Source organism: Eschrichtius robustus, chromosome 16 (assembly GCF_028021215.1).
Source record: "Eschrichtius robustus isolate mEscRob2 chromosome 16, mEscRob2.pri, whole genome shotgun sequence".
In the NCBI taxonomy this organism is placed as follows: domain Eukaryota; kingdom Metazoa; phylum Chordata; class Mammalia; order Artiodactyla; family Eschrichtiidae; genus Eschrichtius; species Eschrichtius robustus.
The window spans coordinates 15,076,303-15,099,157 of NC_090839.1; the positions used below are offsets into that span (position 1 = coordinate 15,076,303).

A 22,855-nucleotide genomic window follows, 5' to 3' on the forward strand; every position below is an offset into this window, starting at 1 on the left:
AGAACAACAAAGCCCGTGCGCCACAACTACTGAGCCCGCGTGCCACAACTACTGAAGCCCGCGCACCTAGAGCCCGTGCTCTGCCACAAGAGAAGCCATTTCAATGAGAAGTCCGCGCACTGCAACGAAGAGCAGCCCCCACTCGCCGCAACTAAAGAAAGCCCGCGCGCAGCAACAAAGGACCCAACACAGCCAAAAATAAATACAAACAAACAAACAAAAAATAAATAAAAGAAGATTAAACAAGTTAATCTGGATCTCGGGTGACCAACCATCCTGGTTTCCCTGGGACTGAGGGGGCTCCCTGGAAGGGAGACTTTCTGTTTCAAAATCTGGGAAAGTTCTGGGCAAATTAGGAGGAGTTGGTCATCATGCCTGGATTCGTGCTTTGTACCAAATACGTGTTCAACAGACATTAATGATCGTTTCTCCTTTCCGCTTTCATGCATTTGATAACAAAAAGTTAGCAAGCACCCACTCTGTGTCCGTCCTAGGAGCTGGGAACACCGATAGGCAGTACACGTGCAGAGAACCTAGCTCCAAAGTCTCACCAAATATCCACAGTCCCTGGGGAAATGCCAAACCTCCCTCCAGGTGATTCCAGCAGTTTCTGTGCTGTCTTCCTGGGCTGGCAGTATTTGGATGAACCCCAGTGGGAGAGGTCCCTGGGCCCTTAAGGTCCGCAGGCAGTGACACAGAGACAGTGGGAGTGGGGTGGCCGTGGGGCTTCCCATAGTGAAACCTGGCCAGGAGAGGTACTGAGATGATTCTGGGTGGAAGGGAAGGAAAAAAACATGCCTTGGGCATTGACTCTGTGGCTTGCCCTGGGCCTAAGAGGTAGTTCCTATTGTCACACACATTTTGCTGGATGAGGAAACTGAGGAGGAACCCAAGTGAAGTGTCTTGTCCAGGATCAGGCAAGAGGAGATGGGTAACCGGAATTTGAAGCAAGGTCCCAGCAAAGCAGGGATTACTGGGGTTGGGCGGGCCGACTTCTGCACTTCCCTCTCTCCTGCTGGGCTTGGGTCCCCCACTTGTCTTGACAACGGCCAGGCTTGTCACGGGGCTCCGTACAGCCCTCTCCACCCTCCCGGCTGCCAGCGTCCCGCCCCATTCCCTCCCAACCCCCGAGGGAGGAGGGGAGAGTGGGAGAGAGGAGGGGGGTCGGGGAGGCCCGTCTTTATAAAGGCGGCTGGAACAGCGCTGCCCGCCAGACCCCGCCGCCTGGATCCCCTGCTTTGCCCGCCGCCCCACGTGACCGCGCCGACCACCAGCTCCACCTTTTAGTGAGTTGGGGCTAGTCCCCATCCACCCCCAGACCCTCGCCCGGCCGCGTGGTCTGCTGAACCCGGGGTGGGGAAGAGCTCCCCTGAAGGAGGGCGCTGAAATGGGGGGCACCAGGCAGAAGCCCGACGACAGGTATTTAGGACCTGGAGGAGCCGGGAGACCCGGGAGCCGGAGGTCGGGCCGGCGGCTTTCTCCCTTTGCTTCTCCGGCTCGGGGCCTAGGAGACCGCAAGCCACCCCCCAGGAATGCGCGTGCAGCCGTTCCCATGGTAACGTGCAAGCCGCGCCCGCCCGCCGCAGAGGAAGAGGGAGGTTGTTGTGGGGTGGGGGGGGGTGAGCTTGGTCCCCGGGAGGTCCACACTCGTCATGCGGTGGTTGCAAAAGCGAGCCGAGGAGGTCCCCTTCCTCTCCCCCGTGCCCCAAATCCTCTGGGAGCCAGAGCGCACGTCGCATGAGCCTCAGTTTCCGCGTCTGTCAAATGGAGGCAATATTATTGGTTCCAAGTTCCCCGAAGAGTTATCTCAAGCTTAACGATCCCGGCCAGCCCGCTCTTTTGGTTGGCCATCCGAGGAGTGGGTTTTAGAGACCCGGATGACTCCCGCGATCCCACCCCACCCCCAGGCCCGCTCGCCATGGCCCTCTTCGGGGCCCTGTTTCTAGCGCTGCTGGCAGGCGCTCAGGCCGAGCTCCCCGGCTGCAAGATCCGCATCACCTCCACGGCGCTTGAGCTAGGTAAGACGTGGGGGCGGGCCGGGGCGGCTGTGGGTGGAGTGGCACCGGCAGCGGGTGCAGGAGCTAAGGGTCTCACTGCTGCTTCAGTGAAGCAGGAGGGTTTGCGCTTTCTGGAGCAAGAGCTGGAGACCATCACCATTCCGGACCTGCGGGGCCGAGAGGGCCACTTCTACTACAATATATCTGAGTAAGTGGGGGCCGAGGGGGCGGGGTCTTGGTAGGGGGCGAGGAAATACCTACGGAGTCTCGAAGACAGGAGTGCTGAGTGTCACGTGGGCGTGGCCAAATCGAGGAGGCTGGACTTAAGACACCGAATGAGGCCCGAAAAGATAAAGGCCTAGCCTGCCTACAGAGGCGGGACCAAGCAGGTGGGCGTGGCCTAAAATGTAGTAGGGACCAAGAAAAGTGAAGCCTAACCTGTGGAATTGAGGCTGGCCAAAGAGCTCCAGAGAGGCGGAGTCAAGAAAATTGCCAGTGGATGAGAGTGGGATGTAGGGCACCCGGGTGGAGCTAATGGGAGAGGTAAGAGGAACCGGAGATAAAGGCCTGTGGTTTAGGATAGTGGGGATAGGGTCTAGCAATCCCAGGGTGGGGGAGGGAAGGAAGTGCAACAAGACTTCTAAGAGAGGGGGTGAAGCTCACTTTTAACACCTGGGTCATGAGAAGTTAAGTCTCTGAGCCACCCAAGTCCAAGTTTTCGCCACCCAAGCACAGGCTGGGTACGTGAGGGGCAATGGAAGAATTCATTCTACCCACCGCATCTTCCCCAGGCCTGGACCGGAAGAGGAGGGAATGAATTTGCTGTGGTTGGGTGAGGTCCCCTTTTCTTGGTCCTGAATCTGACCCTGAGGTCTCCTCCCACAGGGTGAAGGTCATGGAGCTGCAGCTGACATCCTCTGAGCTCCATTTCCAGCCAGAGCAGGAGCTGATGCTACAGATCAACAATGGCTCCTTGGGGCTGCGCTTCCGGAGACAGCTCCTCTACTGGTTCTTGTGAGGACCTGGCACCCTCAGGGCAGTGGAGGGCGGATCAGGAGGACTGGGGGTGCTGTGGACAATCCCTTAGCCTTTTTTTTTTTTTTTTCTGGCTGCGTTGGGTCTTCGTTGCTGCTTGCGGGCTTTCTCTAGTTGCGGCGAGCGGGGGTGACTCTTCGTTGCGGTGCGCGGGCTTCTCATTGCGATGGCTTCTCTTGTTGCGGAGCACGGGCTCTAGAGCGCAGGCTCAGTAGTTGTGGCGCACGGGCTTAGCTGCTCCGCAGCATGTGGGACCTTCCCAGACCAGGGATCAAACCCGTGTCCCCTGCATTGGCAGGCGGATTCTTGACCGCTGCGCCACCAGGGAAATCCCCCTTAGCCTGTCTGAGCCTCAGTTTCCTCATCTGTACAATAGGGACAATCTTACCCAATTCATAGACCGTCTGGTATACTGTGCAGAAGTAAGTAAAGTCTTATTAAGAGCAGTCATGATGTAGGGGGGCGAGGAGGAGGGCAGTGAAGACTTGGTTAAGCTCTAAGCCGGAGTGAACATTAACCCCCCACCCCCGCCCCCACCGCAGCTACGATGGGGGATATATCAACGCCTCCGCCGAGGGTGTGTCCATCCACACCGCTCTGCAGCTCTCCCGGGATCCCACTGGCCGGATCAAAGTGTCCAACGTCTCCTGCCAGGCCTCTGTCTCCAGAATGCATGCAGCCTTTGGGGGAACCTTCAAGTAAGCCCCGTCCCCAACCCCAGTGCACGCCATTTGAGACCCACAGCCCATCTGCCTAGTGCAACGCACAATGTGCAGGCTTGGGAGTCAGACTAACTGGGTCCAAATCTCAGCGCCACCACTTCCTGGCTGTATGACCTTGGGCAAGTCGCTGAAGCTCTGTAAGATGGGGATGGTAATAGGACCTATTTTATGAGCTGTGAGGACTGTTTATCTTAATCTATACAAAAATATTTAGAACAGTACCTGACATATAGTACGGGCTAGCCACTTAGGTAAGAACCATTGTGAGGACCAGTGTACACAGTGGGCGTGTACTTGGTTCTCAATAATTGGTAGCTCTTACTACTAATAACAAAAATAATAACATAGTTCCAGGTTTGGGGCTGAGAAGGGGAATTTGTGCTGGTTCTGGAAGAGGGTGGGGGAGAGAAAATGGTGGATTTATTATCTGGTGTTGGTCAATTTGGTCAATTTTTTATTTATTCAACAAAGTGTATGCCAGGCCCTGAGGATTTAGAAAGGAGCACAGAGCCTGACTGGAGGGACAAAACATTTGTCATTGGGGCCTTGAGAGAGGGACCAAGAAAGTACTCTGGGGAAGGGGGGGGGGTTCAGAGGAGGGTAATCCGGGAGGACTGCCTAGGAGAGGAAGCATCTGCATCCAGACGGGGAAATACAGGACAGGAGCATTGAGGGTGTAAGGGAGGACATGAGTAAGCATATGGAGCTGAGGATGCTCAGAGGAGATTTGAGAAACTCTGGGTAGCTTCATTTGGCTGGTGGGGGACAGGGTGGGAGAGGAGGTCTTGAGAATCAGCCTGGAGAAGGGGATTTGAGCCCAAGTCATGGAAAACCTCCATCAAAGAGGTGGTAACTTAAGTCAAAGTAGGGGTATTCCCCCCACCCCCCACCATCTCTGGTCGCTGTGATTTCTCCCAGACCTGGTTTGGGGGTGGGGCAGGGTCTGGATTCACCTGGCCTCTCCTCTCCTCACAGGAAGGTGTATGAATTCCTCTCCATGTTCATCACCTCGGGGATACGCTTCCTCCTCAACCAGCAGGTGTGGGCAGTGGCGAGTGGGGGGCAGGTGGTGTTGGGGGACAGCGGGGGTGGGCCTGCCCTCTCTTTCAAAGACCTTGACTCTGGCCCCCACCTCCCAGATCTGCCCCGTGCTCTACCATGCAGGGACCGTGCTTCTCAACTCCCTGCTGGACACCGTGCCTGGTGAGTTGGTGCGGGTGGGACTGAGAGCTCTGGGCCCGGCCTTGGAGCTGGAGTGGGGCTGGGGAGGAGGCTGGGTGCGCAGCTATCAGGTAGCACCTGAGTAGGCCCCTTCCAAGCCCTGTGATGGAACAGGCCTGGGTTCAAATGTGGCCTCTGCCTTCCTGTGTGACCCAGGGTAAGTACTCACTTTTCTCACTTGGTTTCCTTGCCTGGCTGAGGACCACTCCCCTGGGTTGCTGAGGGTTGACTGAGGGCATGGCTGTCAAGATCCTTAATATGTGCTTGCTGTTGGGGCCTCATTTGTGTTCATCACCGGGCACATAATAGGAGCTCAATTAACGTGAATTCTCTTTTCCTAAGCTATGAGATCATCATGCCACATACAAGGGGCACGGGACAGGAAGGAGAAGGCAGGGGAAACCAATGACAGAAGGGAATCCCTTGCCATCTTGTTTAGTGACTTGATGAAACCTATGTACTGATAGTAGTAGGAGTAGTGATAACAACAACAACAATAACAATAATAATAGGGAGTTCCCTGGCGGTCGAGTGGTTAGGATTCAGCGCTTTCACTGCTGTGGCCCCGAGTTTAATCCCTGGTCGGGGAACTAAGATCCCGAAAGTCGCCCAGTGTGACCACAAAAAAAAAAAAAAAAAAAAAAAAACCCAAAAAACAAAACAACCACAAAATCCCCACAATAATAATAATAGCTAACATTGTTGAGCACTTCCTGCACACCAGGCACTAAATGCCTTCCACGTAAAACTAATTTGATCCTCATAACAACCCTATGAGGGAAGTAGTATAATCACCATTCTATGAATGAGCAACTGAGGCCCAGAGAGCTTAAGCACCCTGCCCAGCATCACACAGCTTTTCGTGACTCAAGCCCCTCCCCGCAGTGCGCAGCGCTGTGGACGAGCTCGTTGGCATTGACTACTCCCTCCTGAAGGATCCCGTGGCCTCCGCCAGCAGTCTGGACATGGAATTCCGGGTGAGCTGTCCGGCTGGTGTGTGTAACCAGACCCCCTCCTTCTGCCCTATGTTGCTGGTTTTAGTTCCCTAAAGCACAGCTATGACGTGGCCCCTCCATTGCTGGGGATGCAGTGGCTTCCCACTGGCTACAGAATCAGGTTCAGCTCCTGGGTCTGGCACTCAGCCTTGTTCATCTTGTCTGGCCCCAACTTTCTAACTTCATCCTGTTCCTCTGCAGCTACTAGTTCCAAAAAATGCCCTTCGCTTCCTACCTCAGGGCCTTTGCTCATGCCCTGTCTTCCCCCATCTTCCCTGAAGGAACTGAACATTCAGTTCTAACGCACACAATCTCATTTCATCCTCTCACAACCCTGTAAATCAGGTAGTGACGTTATACTCATTTTAGGGATGTGGAGACTTGCTCAGGGAGGCGATGGCACCTGTCCAAGGCCACCCAACTAGTATGTGGCCATTACCATTGCTCCTCCCAGTGGAGTGTAGTAGAGTTTCAGAGCACAGACTCTGGAGCTAGAATGCCTGAAGGCCAGCTCCCAGCTCTGCCACTTACTAGCTGTGTGATCTTAAGCCAGTGGCTTAACCTTTCTGTGCCTGTTTCCTAATACGTAAATGGAAATAATACAGTAAGCAAAGATAATCTCGGGACTTCCCTGGCGGTCCAGTGGTTAAGACTCCATGCTTCCACTGCAGGGGGCACAGGTTCGATCCCTGGTCAGGGTATTAAGATCCCACATGCCGCCTGGCAAGGCCAAACAATTAAGAAAAAAAAAAGAAAAGATAAGCTCATGGGGTGTTATGTGGATTAAAGGAGTTGGTCTAGGTAAGGGGCACAGAAGAATTACTGTGTATGTGTAGGCAGCAGCTGCCATCTTTACTACCATCTAGTCTCAAGGCCCACTCGAGTGCTACCTCCTCCTTGAACCCTTTGCTGAGCCTCCCTTCTCCAGTGTGATGGGATTGCTCCCTTGAAGCACTCCTGCTTACCTTCCTTTCCATGCTTTTTGAGAAAAGTACCTGTTGAGTCCCCCAAGGACAGCAACCGGGTCCAACCCCCCACCATCCCCACAGAGCCTGGAGACATCTGGGTGCTGGGCTAGTCTGCCTTGGCCCTGACCCTGATCCTCCAACCCCAGGGGGCCTTCTTTCCCCTGGCCGACGGCAACTGGAGCCTGCGCAATCAGGCGGTGGAGCCCCAGCTGCCCGAGGAAGAGCGGATGGTATACGTGGCCTTCTCTGAGTTCTTCTTCGACTCTGCCATGGAGAGCTACTTCCGGGCAGGGGCCCTGAAGCTGTCGCTGGTGGGGGCCAAGGTATGCCAGCGTCTGTTTGTGGGATGGGCAAGAGGGGGCCTGTGATGGAGCTTCTGCCTTATCCCCAATTCCCCGGTCCAGGTGCCCCATGATCTGGACATGCTGCTGAGGGCCACCTACTTTGGGAACATCGTCCTGCTGGTGAGTGTCAGCGGGAGGTAGGAACCTGGCCAGGGGGGTGGGCATGCCATCCGCACACCCGTGATGGGACTGGTAAGGCAAGTAGAGCCCCCCAGTGGCAGCTGTGGAGTAGACAGAAGGCCTGGCCTCCTGCCTGTGGCCACATCCCCTCACCTGGCCAAGCCTGTTTCCAGGTCTGTGAAGGGGGCTTGCTGCTCCCGCTCCGTCTCCTTCACAAAGCCATGAGGAGGGTGGGCTGAGAACCCAAGCTCGGCCAGTGTAGGGGCTTTCACAGCGACTGATGTATTATCCTTTTTGCTTATCTTCCCTTGTTTAATGGGGAGTTAAAATTTTTAAAGACATAGTTCAGTGATCATTAAAGGACCTGTCCTTGGTTCTGCCTTGTAAATGATGGAGCTGAGATTTGAACCCAGATAGGAATCTGTGTGATTCCAAGTCACCTTGCCTCTCTCCTCTATACTATGCAACCTCCCAGAGTTGTCATGAGGATTAAATGCATTAATACATTTGGAGCAATTACAACAACAGAGGAAGTGCTCAGTCAACACCAGCTGCTATGAATGCTATCCTTGTCATCATCATGATCGTGGCCAAGTGTTGTTAAGAGCATGGACTCTGTTGCCAGACTGCCTGGGTCTGAGTCCCAGTTCTGCAACTAAATAACAACTTGGACAAGTTGCTTAACCTCTGTGCCTCAATTTCCCCATCTCAAAAATGGGTGTAATTTAATACCTGCTTCACACAGTTACTGTGAGGTTTAAATGAGCTAACACATGTGAAGTGTTTGGTGAAAAGTAAGCACTTGGTCACTACACTACCTGTAGAAGAAATAGCTCAGCAGTTTCAAGAAAAGAGGTATGGCAGGGAGCTTGAGATTTCTTTTTTTTTTTTTGGCCATGCTGCGTGGCTTGCAGGATCCTAGTTCCCCGACCAGGGATTGAACCTGAGGCCATGGCAGTGAAAGCACCGAGTCCTAACCACTGGACTACCAGGGAATTGCCCGGGATATTTAACGCAAAGAGACTGTCCCGGAGGAGTCTGGATTGGAGATGGGTCCTGAATCCTGAGAACTCAGGAAAGCAGAAAGAGAAGGAAGGAGGCATTCCTAGAATGAGACATTCCCTTGTCTGAGCAAAGGCAGAGGCTGGACACAGTTCTGGAGGGTTCCGGAAGCCAGACCAGTCTTCCCATTTGTGTCTCTGGGCTCCCAGATGGTAGAGCCACCCCCTCCTCCCCGTGGACTCACCAGGGAGGAGGACTTGACCCGTCTGGAACTTGACCTGTCCTCCCTGCTCTGCCCCCAGAGCCCGGCAGAGATCGACTCTCCGCTGAAGCTGGAGCTGCGGGTCACGGCGCCACCACGCTGCACCATCAAGCCCTCGGGCACCACCATCTCTGTCACTGCCAGTGTCACCATCGCCCTGGTCCCACCCGACCAGCCCGAGGTCAAGCTGTCCAGCATGACCATGGTATGGACACCAGGGTCGGGGCTGCGAGGGATCGGGGAGGAGGACTGCGGACACCCTTTGGGGCCGTAACACCACCCTCCCTACCTTCTTACACAGGATGTCCGTCTCAGCGCCAAGATGGCACTCCGGGGGAAGGTGCTGCGCACACAGCTGGACCTGCGCAGGTGGGCGAGCCTGTAACCTCTCTGAGCCTCAGTGTCTTCCGGATAATCACACCTGCCCAAAAATACTGGGGAGCTAAAATCCAGTCATACCTATAAGCCACTGGAGAGCCGGGGTCTTGTTAACGCATACAAAGTGTTTCATTTTAGTGTAGTTTCTCTGCATTCTCACCACCCAGAGGCAGCCAGAGCAGGTATTATGAGAGATGACCAAGCTGGCCCAGCAAGGTTAAATGACACACCTACAGTCACACGGCAAAGTGCATGAGAACATGGATTTTGCACATCTTAGCTTTGTGATCTTAAAACAAGTCACTTTATCTTTCTGAGCTTCATTTTCTTCATGCATTAAATATAGAAAATAGTAGCACCTACTTTCCAAGGACGTGCCGTCCAATGTGGCAGACACTAGCCACATGTGGCTATTTACATTTAATTACAATTAAATAGTTCCTCAGTTGCTCATTTCTATAATCACATGTAGCTAATGGTTACTGTGTGGACAGTGCAGATATAGAACATTTTACAGAAAGTTCTATTGGACAGCGTTGTTCTGGGGAGTTAAATGAGATAATGCAGGGTAGAGGTTAAGAGTCTAGATTCTGGAGGCAGGTTCTGCAGTTTGCCAGCTATGTGACCTTACGCAAATTACTTAATCTCTCTGGGCCTCATCTGCCTCCTCTATAAAGTGCAAATTGTAATAGTGCCAATTTCTTAGGGTTGTTATGAGGTGGCATTTTAAAATAGTTTAATAATATTTAACTTTTTAACATGCATAGTATCTGGCAGGGAGTAAGCACTGAAAGTTTTGCTAAATAAACGTAAACAACACGTGTAAAGCCATCAGCAGAAGTCTAGCTTATAGGAGGTACTCCACAAATAAAAAGTAGCAGACTTGAAATTAAACAAACAAACAAAAAAAACTGGAAAAAAAAAGTAGCAGACTTGGAGAAAAGGCGACTCAAAGAGGGAGAAATGACTCACCGAAGGATACACACCTGGAAATTGGTAGAACCCCCTGGAAAGGTTTGTAGGTGTAACATCTAAGACGGAAACTCAGGGGCTTTGGGTGGGTAGGCCTGAGTGGCCTGGAGAAGGTGGAACTTCCAAGGGCTTGTGCCCACTGGACCCTTCTTTTTTTCCCACAGGTTCCGAATCTACTCAAACCAGTCTGCATTAGAGTCGCTGGCAGTGAGCTGGGAATGGGGGGGTGGGCCAGGGCTGGGGTTGAGGTGGGCAGCGAAGGCGAGCCCACCCTCTACGGGCTGCCCTGACTTCCTCCCTCCTCCCTCCCAGCTGATCCCACTGCAGGCCCCTCTGAAGACCATGCTGCAGATCGGGGTGATGCCCATGCTCAATGGTAGGGTTGGGGGAAGTGAGGAGGGAGGGGGAAAGGACAGGGGAGCCAGGTGGGCCCAGACTGAGCTGGCTGTTCCCACCCACAGAGCGGACCTGGCGTGGGGTGCAGATCCCACTCCCTGAGGGTATTGACTTTGTGCGCGAGGTAGTGACAAACCACGTGGTGAGTAGGGGTGCGATGGGGAAGGAGGGCAGAGCCTTCCCCTCCCTCTACAGCTCTCGTGTGCCCTCCGTGACCTGATCCTAGCTTCTCCCTTATCAACTGCCTCTTCTCATTTTAATCTTAACATCAGATTCCTCCAGCCCTTTGCACTGGCTGTGTCCTCACCTTGGAACACTCTTCCCTGATTCTACCCCCGGTGCCTACTAATCTTTCGGGTCTTGGCTAAGAGCTCATCTCCTCCAGGAAGCCCTCCTTGACCTCCACAGGCTGTGCTCCTGCAGCCTCTGTTTCAGCACCCTTCACAGGGAGTTATAAGAACCGCTCTGCTGCTCCACCTCTCCCACTAGATTGAGGCCAGGGACTCTTGCCTCCGTCTCTAAACCCTGCTCTCGGTAATGGAGTGAAGAGACTCCCTTCTCTGCCTCCCTGCGCAGGGTTTCCTCACCATTGGGGCTGACCTCCACTTTGCCAAAGGGCTGCGAGAGGTGATTGAGAAGAACCGGCCTGCCAACACCAGGGACCCCCGAGCACCCAGTGCCCCGCCACCCTCCATGGCAGCTGTCTGAGTCCTCAACCCCGACCCTGGCAGCTGCATTCAGGACTCCACCGTCTCTCATCCCCTCCTTCACCCCGTCGCAGCCTCTAGTGTCCTCTAACCCCCAGTGCCACAGAGAAGATGGGGTTTTAAGCTGTACCCAATTTAATTCCATAATCACAGTCAATCCATCAATTACAGTCCGTCCACCCTCCCCGTGGGCTGTCCTGAGCTCTGTTGTGTTCCTGGGATGCGATCAGTGCATTGAGGGCATTCTTTAAGTAGGGAGGGGGCCAGTCCTCACCCCAGTGAGTTATAAAGTGCAAACTCCCCCCAGACTGTATATGTGAGGCGCTGGGGCCAGGTCTAGGATGCACAGGGCTGTGGAGGGGGGTGGGGGCAGTTCTGGAGGCAGGGATCTGCCCCACAGGGGCATTTCGCATAAAGGAGGACCCCCCCTTCTGGCAGGAGAGGCTGGGAAGGGCTGGATCAGGCAGTGGGGGGGCTGCTCCCCGTGGTCATCAGTATGGCTGCTTATTCAGGAAGCGGGAGAACATGGTGAGGGCAGCCTGGGGCTTGTCAGTGGGGACCATGTGTCCGGCACCCTGAAGGGCAAAGCTTTGTGAGATTCCTTCCCTGTACAACCCCTGCCCTGGGGTGCTTCTTTCATCCTACTGGACCCCTCTAGCCAGTGGCCTTCCTGCTCCCCCAATCCATGTTTTTCCCATCTTCCCCCCGAAAACTTGCCCTTCCACGGGCCAGATGGTAACCCAGCATAAAAGGAGGTCAGAAGGAAAGGACAGGCGGGTCCTGGCCCCTCCCCTCCAGCCCCCGTAGTCCTCACCAGGCCCAGGCCCTACCTTGATGGTAAGAAAGGCGATGTGGGAGAACTCCTTCACGAAGCCAGCGATCTGCTCCCCGCCGTCCCCGTAGTCCACCAACCAGGGCCGGCGCTGTACCTCCATCTGCCCCACCAGGAAAGACTTAGCAGCCTGTAGCTGCCCCATCATCTCTGCTCACAGCCACCAGCAAGACCTCAGGGACCGGGAACTCCTCCAGGTTTGCCCCCTCTGTCTGCCAGAGCCACGCTGCACTACCCCTGTACCGGCCCAACCCCGGGGCTGGGACCCCGGCCTCACCTTCTGGTTGAGGGAATCCACAAACCACTCATCTCCCATGAAATTGCAGGCCATGTCCACATCTCCGTTGTAGAGCAGGATCCGGTATTTCTGAAGCAGGGCAGGGGAAAAATGGGGGGTTTGGAATAAGCCCAAACCCCAGCCCTTCCCCGGTTCAAGCCCTACCCCTCAGGGAATTCAAGAGGCCCAGCTAAATAGCATAAACCAGGAAACGCTTGTGTTTTCTGACCACTTCCTACCTGCCCAGTGCTCTGCTAAATGATTTCCCTATGAAGGTAGTAGATACCATCAGTAACCCCATTTTATGGATGGGGAAATCAAGTCTCAAGATATATGGGAAACTTGCCCAGAGTCACCTGGCTAGTAGGCTAGTAAAGGGACTTGTACTCAGGCAGTCTGACCCCAGAGCCCATGCTCGAACCACTGTGCTGTACAGAACCTGGTCCTACCCCGGCTCTGCCAGTATCTCCTAGGTGACCTTGGACAAGGCCCTCTCCCACCTCAGACCCCAGTCTGCCTCTCTGTAACACGATCTGACTAGCTCTTCTCACCCTAACGGCTCCTTGGCTGATGCAGACCTCTCTGCCCCCTCCAGCAGAGCAGCATAAGGTGGGGACAGAGCCAGGTTCAAATCCTGACCCTGCTGACCACAGGACCTAGGGCAAGTGACTTCACTTCTTGGAGTTTCAGCTTCCCCTGTCCTGAGTGGCGCCCTGAAGGAGCCCCCGCCTCGCCACACTGCTCCAGGGTCCTGAGGCTGCTGGTGGACCCAGCTGTGCTGCCCCCACTCACCTGTGCGGCCAGCAGCTTCAGGTACTGGGAACACATGGTTTGGTAGAGACGGCGGTACTGGATATTCACCAGGAAGCTGCAGGAGCACGCGGGCAGGAAGACCAGGTCCAGGTTGGCGGAGAAAAAGGGACAATAGATCAGACGCCCTCCCCTACCCCTTGCTATTCCCAAGCTCCAGCCTAAGAGGCTGATAGCTGGGATTCAGTCCCTCCTTGGGCATGTAACCTCTCTAGGACTTATCTAGATGGCGGGGGCGGGGGAGGGCTGGAATTCAGAGGTCCCCAACTCTCCTCCATTTAGAAATATACAGGGACACTTTGTTACAATGGCTGGGGTGCAACTGGCATTAGTGCATAAGGGCTCGTGCTGACCAATCAGAATGGACCTGAGTGGCCCCTGCTGTGCCAGGCGTCACCCTCTTACTTGTAGGAGTCATAGGAGATGTGGGCAGCTAAGGTGGTACTGGAGTCAGGGAGGGGCTGGGGATGGGAGTGTCTTTTTACTAAAGACCATTTAAGTAATTGATATTTTAACAACCAATGTGGCTACTTAAGAATGAAGTGGCTGGGACTTCCCTGGTGGTCCAGTGGTAAAGAATCCGCCTTCCAATGCAGGGGACGTGGGTTGGATCCCTGGTCGGGGAACTAAGATCCCACATGCCTCGGGGCAACTAAGCCCGTGCCACAACTACTGAGCTCGCACGCCTCAACGAGAGAGCCTGCCTGCTGCAAACTACAGAGCCCACGCGCCACAACTAGAGAGAAGCCCGTGCGCTACAACTAGAGAGAAGCCCATGCACCGCAACGAAGACCCGACACAGCCAAGGATTACAAAAAAAAAAAAAAAAAAAGAATGAAGTGGCTGGGGGGATTCCCTGGAGGTCCAGTGGTTAGGACTCCTGCGTTTTCACTGCCAAGGGGACCTTGAACATCCTATTGTACAATTCACTGTCACACCCCGAACGCCCTCTGTGTCCCCATTGAGAAACCCTAGCCAAAGGATCCCTGGGAACCTTTCTGATGCCCACGAGTCCCAACAGCCCGCCATCCCCCAGGCCACGAGCGGTCACAGAAACCCACTTGCACACGTCCCAGTGGGGCAGCTGCTTGGGGATGTGGAGGGCCTTCCGCACGAGAGGGTAGTTGAGGTAGGTGGAGGCGGCTGTGGTGTTGGTGCAGGGGGGGTCCAGGCGCACCTTTCCCGCATAATGCAGCAGTGCCTGGGGGCGCACAGAGGGTCAGGATCTTCGCTTCCCTGCCCTGTCCCTCCCCACCCTGCTGGGAGGTAAGCGTGGGCCCTTGCACACCTGACGCCACATCCGCTTGGGTGGCAGGCGAGTGAAGATGTTGCCCAGATCCTGGATCACGACGGCGTCCTTCTCGTACCTGCAAGCGAGGTCGGGGGATGAGTGCCTCAGCCTCCAGATGGGACTGGGGTTGGCCCAAGGGACACACGGCAGGGCCCACCTTGGATGGCTGGGCACCCCCCCAGCACATGGAGCGTAGAGGTTGTAGACGTTGAGGCCAGAGCTGCCCACGATGTGGGACACTTCCTGAAGCTGCAATGACACCCCAAAAGCCACCATGCTTTACAGAATCCTGGCCTCCCCATGACCTCCCCAACAGCGCCCCAAGATTTATTGCTCTCCTACTTCGCTTGGTCACTACCCTTCCCCCCCTTTCTTCACAGGCAGGGAAACTGAGGCTCAGTGGAAGGAATCTGCTAGTCCCGGGTCCAAATCCTAATGCCTCTACTTCCTAGCACTGTGACTTCAGGCAAGTGACTTCAACATGCTTGGCCTCAGTTTCCTTATCTGGAAAATGTGCCTAATACCATCTCCCTTGAAGGAGACTCTTGAAGATGGAACAATCCACACTGCCATAGTTGAGCACAGTCCTGGCACATCGCAGACGATGGATGAGTGAGAAGCCCTTTCCCCTCACAGGGAAGTCACAGGAAGTGGTGTGGAAACACATCCATACTCATGTGTCCCAGAGAACGTCGAATTGCTGAAGGGTGCAGGATAAGAAACAACAGGGGGATGGGGGGGGAGGAGTCCCCAAAGGGGATGTGGTCCCCTTCTCAGGATGGGGGCTGTCAGGGTGACGGAGGGCAGGGGCAGAACCTCACATTGGTCACGCATTCTGGGTCTTTGTTGTCGTAGAAGTTACACTTGTTTTGAGAGCAGCAGTGGGTCTGGAGGGAAGACCAGAGCCTGTAGGAGATGAGTGAGATTTGCTGAGGCCCATGGTGGGCAGAGAAGGCGAAAACCCCATCTTCTCAACCTCCCATCACGGCCTGGACCCAAGGAACCTAATCCCAGGGAACAAGGACATTTATCACAGGGCGTGGTATGTAGCTCCCAAACCTGGCTGCCCTGGGCCATGCTGCAGCCCTCCTTCGTCCCTTTACACTCTGATGTCTGTGCTTTGGCCTTTCAGCACCAAAACGTTTCTAATAAACCCAGCCCCCACCTTCTGCTCATCAACCAGGGTAGGACCCAGGATATCACGTGCCTGGAGGACAGACCTGAGGTCCCATGACCTGCCGCGCCCCAGACATTGCCCAGCGGTCCCCTCCCATACCTGTTTCCCAGAAGGCCATGGTAGTAGGCGAAATAGACCAGGGAGTTGTCATTCTGCTCATAGCAGGAGAGTCCATTGCCCACAGCCAGACCCTGTGAAACACCCAGGGCGTCAGCTCATCTGGACGGTGAGGAAGAAGAGCCTCCCTTGACCCGCACCCAGACCTGCAGCAGTCTGGAAACTGAAACCCAGGCTGGTTTGTGGGAGTGGGTGGGTGGGGGAGGCCACTCAACGTAAAGAATGGAGCTGGCAGCTTGATGAGTAGGCCCCCTGTTGTGGAAGGCACACAGGCCGGGGAGAGGCCAGCTAGTGGCAGGGATGTTATGAAGGAAGGCTGGGTTGCAGTGGAGGCGCTGACCTGTTTGACCTTGCTAACCACAGGGCTATGACCCCAAGATGCCTCCCTTCCCTCCTGCAGCCTCCCTGCACCTGAAGGTTCATGCTGGGGTCCTGCATGACCAACACTGCCAGGGTGGGGATGTAGACGCCGGCGTAGCTCTCTCCCGTCAGGAAAAGCTCGTTGTCCTTGTATTCCGGGAAGAGGCCGAAGAAATCTTTAAGGGCTTCAAAATTGCTCTGGGCCACCTGGGGATGGCAGGATGGAGGCAATCGGGAAGTGCTGGGGTTTGAGCTAGAAAGAATCTCAGAGACAATGACACCAACGCACCCTGTTTGTGCAACAGGATGTGACTTGTCCAAACCACACCACCTAGCACGCAACAGAGCCACGGATGGACTCCAAGGGCATGCTCTTTCTCTCCCCGCATCGTGCCACCCAGCAAGGCTGGGGCACGTGGGCAGGCAGCAGACTCACCTCGGTGTCATTGGTTGCGTAAGACTTGTCATCGGAGTAGGAAAAGCCCACCCCAGCTGGGGACTCGAGGTATAACACATTGGCAATCTACAGGGGAAGTGGAAACGGGCTAAGGAAGGCTCCCCACCCCATCCCAGTGCCCAGACACCCCCACAGGACCCACAGCGGCAGCGATACCAGGTTCCAGGAATAGGGGTTGTACTCCAGAGTGGCACCGTCTGGCTGGATCTGCGGAGGAAAGAGATGGCTAAGTCCCGAGAGCCAGCTGGGGGTAGGGAAAGGGCCACCGTGCTGAGTACTGTACAATCGGGCAAGATCCCTGAAAGGTACTAATAGTCAAGCCAATGGTACAGATGAAGAAACTGAGGCTCAGGAAAGGGACACATTTTCAGAAGATCACAAAGTCCTTTTCTCCCTCTTCCCCACTTTTTTCCTTTGGGAACTGTCCCCTCCCTGCCCCTTACCAGGGGTTACTGAGCTGCTTTCCACTCACCAGGAAGGGGCCGTGCTCGGTGAGGAGGCCGTCTAGGGAGCTACAGCCCGGCCCTCCATTGAGCCACAGCACCACAGGGCTGCTCTTGGGATCCTTCTGGGACTCCACAAACCTGGGAGGGAGTCAGGCTAGGATGGGTGCAGGCGGGGGGATGGCTCCTTACAGCCCTCCCTGCTCCCAGGCTCCTTCAGGGTCTTAAGAACCACCCCCCCCACCCCACCCCCACCCCCGCCCAGGCTTCCCTGGTGGCGCAGTGGTTGAGAATCCGTCTGCCGATGCAGAGGACAAGGGTTCGATCCCTGGTCCGGGAAGATCCCACATGCCACGGAGCAACTAAGCCCGTGAGGCACAACCACAGAGCCTGTGCTCTAGAGCCAGGGAGCCACAACTACTGAGCCCGCGTGCCACAACTACTGAAGCCCGCGCGCCTAGAGCCTGTGCTCCACAACGACAGAAGCCACCGCAATGAGAAGCCCGTGCACCGCAACGAAGAGTAGCCCCCGCTCGCCGCAACTAGAGAAAGCCTGCATGCAGCAACGAAGACCCAACACAGCCAAAATAAGTAAATAAATAAAATAAATTTATATTTAAAAAAAAAGAACACCCCCCTCCCTATCATCTCCCCCTTTGGGCATCGCAGTGTCCCTCCCAACCCCGCCCTGGGAGGCAGGGCTGCAGACCAGTAGTGGAGGTGCTTGGAGCCGGAGCCTCTGAGGTAGCCAGAGTACTGGCGGAAAGACGGCTGCTTGGCCAGCCCTGGCAGGTACTGGATCTCGTCCTGGTCGGGGGCTGCCTCGCTTCGGGGCGCCCAGGAGAGCAGCAGCAGCGGCAGGATGAATGGCGGCGACAGCGCGGCTCGGACCATCTGCAGCAGGAAGAGGTGCCGGCTGTTTACTCGCTCGCTCGCTGCTCAGCCGCCCCTGGGGAGGAGCTGGCGGCTCATCGGCGAGGGAAGCCCCGGCCCAGTCCCAGCTCCCACCCGCTGAGCTTCCTCCGCCGCGCCGCGCCGCGCCGCGCCGCGCCGCGCCCCGCCCCGGGGGCTCCTGGATCCCTTCCAGCCTCCGGGATCCCTTCCAGCCTCCGGATTCCCCTCACCTCTGCTCCCTCGCGTCCTTGCTCTCCCGGAGGTGGCCCGCGACTGGAAGTCATGTGTACTGCGAGTCATGTGTGCTCCAGCGTCATGTGACAGTCTTCCTCCTGCCCATCCCGCCCCCCGGTTCCTGAGCACCCGGAAGACGCAGGGGGCGGTGGCGGCGGTGGTCAAGCCAGGTGAAGGTCAGTGGGCCTCGCAGGTCGTATCCCGGGCGCCGGCGGTCAGATGACCCAGGTGTGGATGGCCAGGATCCCCCAGCCTCCCGGGGACTCCGTTCTAAGCGGGATGGCTGAGCAAGCGGCGCTAGGACCCCTGGGCAGAGCCTCGGGGAAGGGAGTCAGGGGGGCGGTACCTTACATGGTGCCCCCGCGGTCACCATCTGAGCCCGCTGCCCAAAATAGCCCCCGGCGCCCGCTGGCCTGCCTCATGGCTGGGAGATGGCTGCTGCCTCCGACCCCGTGGAACTGGGTGCGCCCTGGGGACCCGCGCGCCCCGAGCCCCCTCCCACCCGCTTCCACCCGGTACACGGTGCCAACATCCGCGTGGACCCCTCCGGGACGCGGGCCACACGCGTGGAGAGCTTCGCCCACGGCGTGTGCTTCAGTCGCGAGCCGCTGGCCCCCGGCCAGGTGTTCCTGGTGGAGATCGAGGAGAAAGAGCTGGGCTGGTGCGGGCACCTGCGCCTCGGCCTGACTGCGCTGGACCCCGCCAGTCTGGACGCCGTGCCCGAGTTTTCGCTGCCCGACCTGGTCAGCCTCGGCCACACCTGGGTCTTCGCCATCACGCGCCATCACAACCGCGTGCCCCGGGAGGGCCGCCCGGAGGCGGAGGCGCTGGCCCCCAGCTGCCCCCCACCCCTCCTGGTGGAACCGCATCTGTGCATTGAGCAGTTTCGCATTCCCCGCGACCGCCTGGTGGGCCGCAGCCGGCCCGGGCTGTACAGCCACCTCTTGGACCAGCTCTATGAGCTAAACATGCTGCCTCCGACCGCGCGCCGGAGCCGCCTGGGCGTTCTCTTCTGCCCGCGCCCCGACGGCACGGCTGACATGCATATCGTCATCAACGGCGAGGACATGGGCCCCAGCGCCCGGGGGCTGCCAGCCGCCCAGCCCCTCTACGCAGTGGTGGACGTCTTCGCCTCCACCAAGAGCGTGCGCCTGGTCCAGGTCGAGTATGGCTGTAGGTATCCCACACCCTGGGCAGCGACCCCTCCTGGCCCAGTGTCGGGACAGGAACCTGCTAGGACTCCTGAACCAGGGAGCACGGCCTTGGTTTGTCCAGCATTATTTTAGAAGTTGGGGAATCTGACTTCAGATTCTGCCTCTACTTGTGATCTTGGACAAGTCACTTTCCCTGGCTCTGGGCCTCAATTTACCCATCTTGGCTGTGATTGATTAGGATGCCCTCTAACTCCCTTTCTGGCTTTGCCAATATTTTCTGCATTAACCTAGGGCATGAATTCTACACCGATTTTAGATTTTGGTCCTCTTTGAGAATTATGTGCTCTTTTATTAGACAAATGCTCATCGATTTGGGCATACCAGTTTAAAGGCATCACTTTTAAACCCCATGTGAGAGCTTCTTAATCCTGAGGTCTGGTTCACGATAGCCCTGTTAAGCCTTTTATTTATACATCTGATGACGTTTCACGAATACAGTGAACGAGAACCCTCTCTGTGTCGGGCCTGTGCTGGAGGCTGGGGGTTGCACAGGTTAATCAGACACCACTCCTGCCCCCAGAAGCTGCTAAGCGAGGGGGAAGGGAGCAGGATGGGTGCTATAATGGAAATAGGGCTGCAGAACTGGGAAAGTGTTGTGAAAGAGGTGCTTATCTCAATCATGTGAATAACCCCATGCCAGGCTGGGCCTGGAGAGTGAAGGGACTTGCCCAAGTTAACGACAAAGAGGGAACCAAGACCTAGATCTAGGTCTCAGCCCCGACCCCACCCTCGCCTTCCTTTTGCCTTTGACAACCTTCTTTCCACAGTGCCGTCCCTGCAGACTCTGTGCCGCCTAGTGATCCAGAGGAGTGTGGTGCACCGGTTGGCCATTGATGGGCTCCACCTGCCCAAAGGACTTAAGGATTTCTGCAAGTATGAGTGAAGGCCTGCAGCCACCCTGGAGCAGGGCCACGTGAATGCATCCTGGCCCCAGAGGTGTGGTTGCCCTGAAGCTGGCCATACTGATACCAGCCAGGATGGAAATAAACACAGTCGTTGCTGATGCAGATCCTTGGAGGGTCTCCTTGCCCCTGAAGCCTGTGAGGGGCACTTCTTTTAGAATCACTGGGGGTCAGCAGGGCAGGTGAGAGAATGAGAGAGCGTTTTGACATCACCTAGACCAGTGGTTCCTAGCCTGGCTACTCTGTATCTGGGATACTTAGATTGCTGGTGCCCCAGACCCCATCTCTGGAGATTCTCATTGGATTTGTCAAAGGATGAGGGCTAGACATTGTTTTTGTAAAAGCTCCCCTAGAGATTCTAAGGTACAGCCAGGATTGAGAAGCATTTCCCTAGAACAGAGGTCTCAAGTTTGGCACGTGTTATAACCACTTGAGGAACTTTGAAAAAATACTGCTAATTGGGATTATGATTTAATTGACCCTGGGATAAGTCTGGGCATCAGGATTTCTAAAAGCTTCCAAGAGCATCTAATGTGCAGCTTGGGGTGAGAACCAGTGCCCTAGACCAAGTACTTCATTTCACAGATGGGAACCTGAAGCCCAGAGATGGGAATGTATTCGTCCAAGGTCACACAGCAAATGAATGAATGCAGAGTATTCCTTCTCTCACCCTACAGAGCACAAAGCACCAGACTCCTTTAATTGTATCGCTGATCATTTGCTTCCATACAAATGATCTTATTTGACCCTCATAACTTCTGGTGAGGTAGTGGGCAGTCATTACCCCCATCTTACAGCTGAGGATGTCAAGGAACAAAACTGTCCAGGTGACTTGCCCAAGGTAAAGGCAAGAACCTAGAATGCCCAGTTCCTGGTCCAGTGCTCTTTTAACACTATCCATTGTCATGTACACGTTCTAGAATGAACAGGTCAATGAGCTGGGTTCCAGGTGTAAAAGGGAGGGACTATGAGGTGACATTCTAGAAGGGCGGAGAGGGTAGGACAGGAGGCAGACGACTGTTCCCTCACAAACAGGGGCTTTAGAGCAGCCATGTCCTACTTCATGTCTCCACAAACTCATCCAGGTCTTCCATCTTCCAGCCAAGGTGAGAGGGGGCTCCTGGAACTGGAGGGTGTACTACAACCTCCCCTGAGAACCTGCTTCCTGGCTCTGGGGAGGTGGAGGTTCTGCTGGGCATTTTTGGGCTGGACCTGGAGTCAATTCTCTTGGAAGAAAGCTATTCCAGAAGTCCTTGCCAATAGCTACCCACTTGCTCATTCATTCATTCAGCAAACACTTCTCCATCACCCGTCTGCATTAGGGACTGACTGGGGCTGTGGCTATGAGTAAAACCTAATTCCCAACCACTGGACAGCCCTCTTGGGCTGGTCTTAATCTTAATTGCCCCCGGTCCCAGTGCTCTGCTCCTATGCCCTGCCCCTCAGAGCCTCCTCCTCAAAGAGACCAAGAATAACATTCCATCCCGTTCCTGTCTCTGCAGGTGGGGCTGCTTCTCTGGGCTCATCCCTTGGCCTCTATAGTCCTGTAGAGCCAGTGGTGGTGGCCTCTGGTGGACAAGGCCCACTGAGCCAGAAAGCTGAGCAGGCGACACCCGTTGCCCAGGCCTGGGGCCCGGCCCTGGCAGTGCCAGAAGCCAGGCGCTGCCCTGGGGGGACTAGCTGGGAGCCACTGCGGCGGAGGGAGTACAGCCGGTACTGCCACAAGTTCCCCCACGCGAGGCAGCCGGAGAGCCTGGGCTGGGAGGATGGCTGCTCCAGAAGCAGAGCTCCCTACCTGGGTGGCCCCAGCAGGCCTGGGCCCCTGCTGTGTGGGCTGCCCTCTGAGGCAGGAGGGAAGGAGGCCGGCTCCCAGCCCGACATCTGCATCCTTACTTTGGCCATGATGATCGCTGGCATCCCCACCGTGCCTGTCCCAGGCCTACGGGAAGAGGACCTGATCCGGGCAGCTCAAGCTTTCATGATGGCCCATCCAGAGCCAGCGGGGGCTGTGGAGGGGGCACGGTGGCCCTAGTGAGATCCCGGAGGGGCCAACCTCCTGGCTCCTGCTTGCAGCGGGATGAAATAGCACCAGACACATAGGGTGGCTTCTCCGTATGGTTTTTGGGCAGGCAGGGTCGGTGGTGTCTATGGCAGGGATGCGGATAGGGTGGTGGTTTGAGCCACTCTGACAAACACCAGCCCATCAGGGCCCAGACCCCAGGAAGTTTCCAGAAACCGTTAAGCCAGGCCATAGGTCTTGTCAGATTGGTTACAATGAAAATTACCAAGGTAGGAGGCCCTGCTTGGGGAGTGGAGGCTTCTTTTTGTACTGTTTTGGTACTCGATCAAAAGTTCTTGTACAAAGCCCTAGGCAATGTGACTTTTCCTCTTGCCTTTTGTTTCTCACCCTGCTGAGGGCAGGTGATAGGACCACAGGCAAGGAAGGAAAATTAACTCATATTTGAGCACCCACTGGGCATCAGGCCCATTACATGCCCACTCACCTTTAATCTTACCAGTGCTCTGGGGATCTCCATTTTTACAGATGAACAAATTGAGGCTTAGAGAGGTGACGTGACTTAAGTCGCATAGCTAGTAAAAGGCAGCACCAGGCCTCAAAAATCAGACAGGGAAGATACCAGGATTTGCATGTAATGTCAGACTCCAAAGTCTATTCGTTCCATAGTATTTCCTAAACTGCTTTCTACAAGACAAAACACTAGACAAA

General features: G+C 55.7%; 4 protein-coding genes across 5 annotated transcripts; 3 read left to right on the forward strand and 1 right to left on the reverse strand.

Annotated features, from left to right (window-relative positions):
* Positions 1-1,164: 1,164 nt before the first annotated feature.
* Positions 1,165-11,303, forward strand: PLTP (phospholipid transfer protein). Of its 2 annotated transcripts, XM_068565393.1 has the most exons (16): positions 1,165-1,286; positions 1,908-2,018; positions 2,106-2,205; positions 2,883-3,011; positions 3,575-3,730; positions 4,730-4,793; positions 4,894-4,957; positions 5,861-5,952; positions 7,085-7,261; positions 7,343-7,402; positions 8,707-8,871; positions 8,968-9,035; positions 10,181-10,223; positions 10,329-10,392; positions 10,478-10,554; positions 10,989-11,303. In XM_068565393.1, the coding sequence occupies exons 2-16, from the start codon at positions 1,919-1,921 to the stop codon at positions 11,118-11,120; spliced, it is 1,491 nt and encodes a 496-aa protein (XP_068421494.1). In that variant the 5' UTR covers positions 1,165-1,286; positions 1,908-1,918; the 3' UTR covers positions 11,121-11,303. The 2 variants fall into 2 exon arrangements, with proteins under 2 accessions (XP_068421494.1, XP_068421495.1); XM_068565394.1 differs by lacking the exon at positions 1,165-1,286 and having other exon boundaries at positions 1,743-2,018.
* CTSA (cathepsin A) lies at positions 11,237-18,102 on the reverse strand. The gene is made up of 15 exons (XM_068565395.1): positions 18,008-18,102; positions 17,593-17,777; positions 16,913-17,024; positions 16,597-16,647; positions 16,420-16,506; positions 16,035-16,190; positions 15,606-15,697; positions 15,151-15,235; positions 14,487-14,578; positions 14,327-14,405; positions 14,100-14,239; positions 13,021-13,096; positions 12,229-12,318; positions 11,950-12,054; positions 11,237-11,694 (listed from the first exon to the last, which is right to left on the reverse strand). Exons 1-15 carry the CDS (start codon positions 18,059-18,061, stop codon positions 11,611-11,613), a joined length of 1,488 nt encoding a protein of 495 aa, XP_068421496.1. The 5' UTR covers positions 18,062-18,102; the 3' UTR covers positions 11,237-11,610.
* Positions 18,103-18,105: 3 nt separating this feature from the next.
* Positions 18,106-20,608, forward strand: NEURL2 (neuralized E3 ubiquitin protein ligase 2). The gene is made up of 2 exons (XM_068565396.1): positions 18,106-19,184; positions 19,993-20,608. The coding sequence occupies exons 1-2, from the start codon at positions 18,443-18,445 to the stop codon at positions 20,106-20,108; spliced, it is 858 nt and encodes a 285-aa protein (XP_068421497.1). The 5' UTR covers positions 18,106-18,442; the 3' UTR covers positions 20,109-20,608.
* A 452-nt stretch (positions 20,609-21,060) lies between these two features.
* SPATA25 (spermatogenesis associated 25) lies at positions 21,061-22,159 on the forward strand. Its single transcript, XM_068524586.1, has 2 exons — positions 21,061-21,233; positions 21,630-22,159. Exons 1-2 carry the CDS (start codon positions 21,179-21,181, stop codon positions 22,157-22,159), a joined length of 585 nt encoding a protein of 194 aa, XP_068380687.1. The 5' UTR covers positions 21,061-21,178.
* Positions 22,160-22,855: the final 696 nt, after the last annotated feature.